Source organism: Bidens hawaiensis, unplaced genomic scaffold (genome assembly GCF_021521415.1).
Source record: "Bidens hawaiensis isolate Kalapana, Puna unplaced genomic scaffold, B.hawaiensis_p1.1 tig00007641_1, whole genome shotgun sequence".
NCBI classification, from domain to species: Eukaryota; Viridiplantae; Streptophyta; class Magnoliopsida; order Asterales; family Asteraceae; genus Bidens; species Bidens hawaiensis.
This window is the reverse complement of record NW_027491532.1, coordinates 420,610-423,517: the sequence shown is the minus strand read 5'-3', so window position 1 is coordinate 423,517 and position 2,908 is coordinate 420,610. Positions and strand designations below refer to the sequence as shown.

The 2,908-nt window shown below is 39.3% G+C and overlaps 1 protein-coding gene across 1 annotated transcript; it reads left to right on the top strand.

The window, feature by feature from the left end:
* Positions 1-1,393: 1,393 nt before the first annotated feature.
* LOC143635641 (uncharacterized) lies at positions 1,394-1,966 on the top strand. Its single transcript, XM_077103419.1, has one exon. The coding sequence runs from the start codon at positions 1,394-1,396 to the stop codon at positions 1,964-1,966; it is 573 nt and encodes a 190-aa protein (XP_076959534.1).
* Positions 1,967-2,908: the final 942 nt, after the last annotated feature.

Sequence of the window (2,908 nt, the reverse complement as noted above, 5' to 3'; positions counted from 1 at the left end):
TTAAGCCTAAAACGAACCTATCGATCAATAACAAGTAGAACATGCAGATTTTAGCATACGAAGATGAATTTAATTACATAGGATAACATTTGAAATAAATTATTAAATTTTTACCAGACTTTAATAAATGTCTTAGGTTTATAAAAATATTTTTATTATATTTTTCTAGTGGACACAAAAATCATAAAAATTCCTCAAACACAGAAAGGTACGTGCAGCTATTTCAGTGCGCAACAAAATGGTTTTATTTTTATAAAAATCATTACCCAGCCAAATTAAATGATTCAAATTGGGTTTTGTTTCTAACTCAAAATACTAACTTCCAGAAGTGGAACAACCAATTTGGACTTGTCGAAAAAGGGTTATGACGTCGGGAAGACAGACCAGAATCTGTCATCCCGCATCAGCTTTGACACTCAATCTTATAAAATCATAAAACGCATTCAAATCTCGTCCAAAAATTACATATTATACCTTTCTGGAAACTAGACTCACAGTAGAACATCATAGAAATAAGAATTGATCAAAAAAAATATATTTTCATCGAGTTACAGACCTAACAATAATCGAGTACGAATCTGTCAGAAATCGTTATAACCAAAACTCAATCCTAACGACCAATAAGCGCGTTAATATGATCAATTAAGGTGTAAAAGACTTGTGGAATCGTAGTACTAACCTTTAATTGATGTTTTACGCTCACGACTTGGCCGGAAAAAAGGAAAATCACGGGGGGGGGGGGGGGGGGAATGGAGCTGCCGATCGGGATTAGCAAGAGAGGGGGAGTTAGGGTTTTAAGTATTATGTTATAACATAAAAATATTTCATTCTAGCCCCTCTAATTTGAATAATAAGGAAACTTGGAAGAAATTTAAACGATTAAACGTACCGGGATGGCGTAAAGGTTTCCTAGAAACGTTAGTTAAATCCCGAGAATTATGCATACTTTACAAGCTTTAAATCTTTGAGCCCGGAAATGAACGGGTGTTATAGTTGGCCACCTGGTTTCCAAGCTCCCTATAACCGAATTCAGGGACAGTATAACAATGAAGGTTCTAACGGTCAAGGTTCAAATAATGGGCCAGATCTGAGAAAGAAGTTGGATGAGATGATGCAGCAAATGGTTTCTAGAGATCAAGTTACTCAAAAGACTCTTGCCGATCATAACCTGCTTTTTAAGAATCAACAATCGTCTCTACTCGACATGCAAACGTCTATTGGAGATATTGTTCGATGTTTAGATGAGAGACCCCTAGGTCAGTTTTCGGGTTCCATTCAGCAAAATCCGGCAGCTCAGTAAAATGCCATCTCCACTCGTAGTGGTAGGGTTTTAGGTCCAGTGAGAGATGTTGAGGTAGAGGAGAGATATGAGTTAGTGGATGAGGAGATAGTGATGGAGACTCTTGGGAGGGTGCAACCTAGGCTAGACCTAGCAAGTACCGCACCAACCGGTGAGCCCATAGTTAGAGGAAGTGAAGAAAAGAAACCGAGAGAGGTTAGGCCATCACCACTTATAGATCATGCTCGTGTCCCGTATCCAGCCCGTGTTAAGAATAAAAAATTTACTAGAGAGTACGGGAACTTCTTAGATATGTTTAGGCAACTTAGGATTAACCTTCCGTTTATCGAGGCCCTCCAGCATATGACGAAATATGCCAAGTTTTTGAAAGATCTTCTTAAACGAAAGGAAAGTCTGGTGGAGCTTTCGACCATTCCACTGAACGGAGAGTGTTCGGCAGTAGTTCTCAATAAGGTTCCGGAAAAGTTACCCGATCCCGGTATTTTTACTGTTCCATGTTTGTTTAGTAGGGATACCTCGTGTCAAGCGTTAGCGGACCTAGGAGCTAGCATAAACTTAATGCCATATTCGTTGTTTGAGAAGCTAGGCCTAGGAGAACTTACACCCACCCGTATGTCATTGTCTTTAACGGACCGTTCGGTGAAGTACCCTAGGGGAATCATATAAAACTTGCTCGTGAAAGTCGATAATTTAGTTTCCCCTGTAGATTTTGTGGTTTTAGATATGGAGGCCGATGAGAGAGTTCCTATTATTTTAGGTCGTCAATTCTTGTGTATTACTAGGGCACTTGTAGTATTTGAAGGTAAGATCACTCTTAGAGCCGGCGATGATAGTGTCACTTATGTTGCTAAATCCATGAGACACCCGAGTGGTCAAGACAGTCTCATTGATCCATGTCATCCCGTTTATGTGATTGAGTCTTTTATTCCCGGCATGGATCCACGTCTCGAGCACCCCCTTCCCGTCAGAGTTTGTTTGGAGGAGGGAGAGGTCGTGAGTTCTCGAGAGGTGATGTAGTTTGATAGAGAGAGAGGTGGTGGTTTACAAAAGTTTGTGGAGTTTGGAAAAGTTGGAGATAATAGGAATAAGATTGAAGATGAATGGTTGTATCGTGATGCAGTTTCTTCGAGGACCATGGAGTTTGACCGTGGTGGAGGAAGCTCCACTTGGACAGCCGAGTAGTTTACACAGTAGAGTGTCTTGAGTGAAAACTCACGTGTAGAGTTTGTATAGTTATTCCATTTTTATTTTTGAGTCTTGTCGTGTCACTAACATAGATTTTTGTAGTTTTCTTTGTTTTTGTTTTTAAGTTTTGCAGGTTTTGAGCTAAAAAATGACCCCTGTGAAGTTTAAATGCAAAATTCAAGTGTGGGGATGGAGCAGCCGAACTATATACTTTTTATTATGTGCTGCTATTATTCATGTTTTATACATTGGGTGGGTTGGTTGGTTTGGTAAAATACTTAAGTGCTTAACATCTATCAAATTGATAAGATATTTTTAGATATTGTTTGTTGTGCTTGCCGTTTCCGTTCGTGTGTGAGAGAAGGAGATATTGTTTGCTGAGTACGTTCAGAGTTTAAGGGCATTCATGGAAGAAGACTTTAG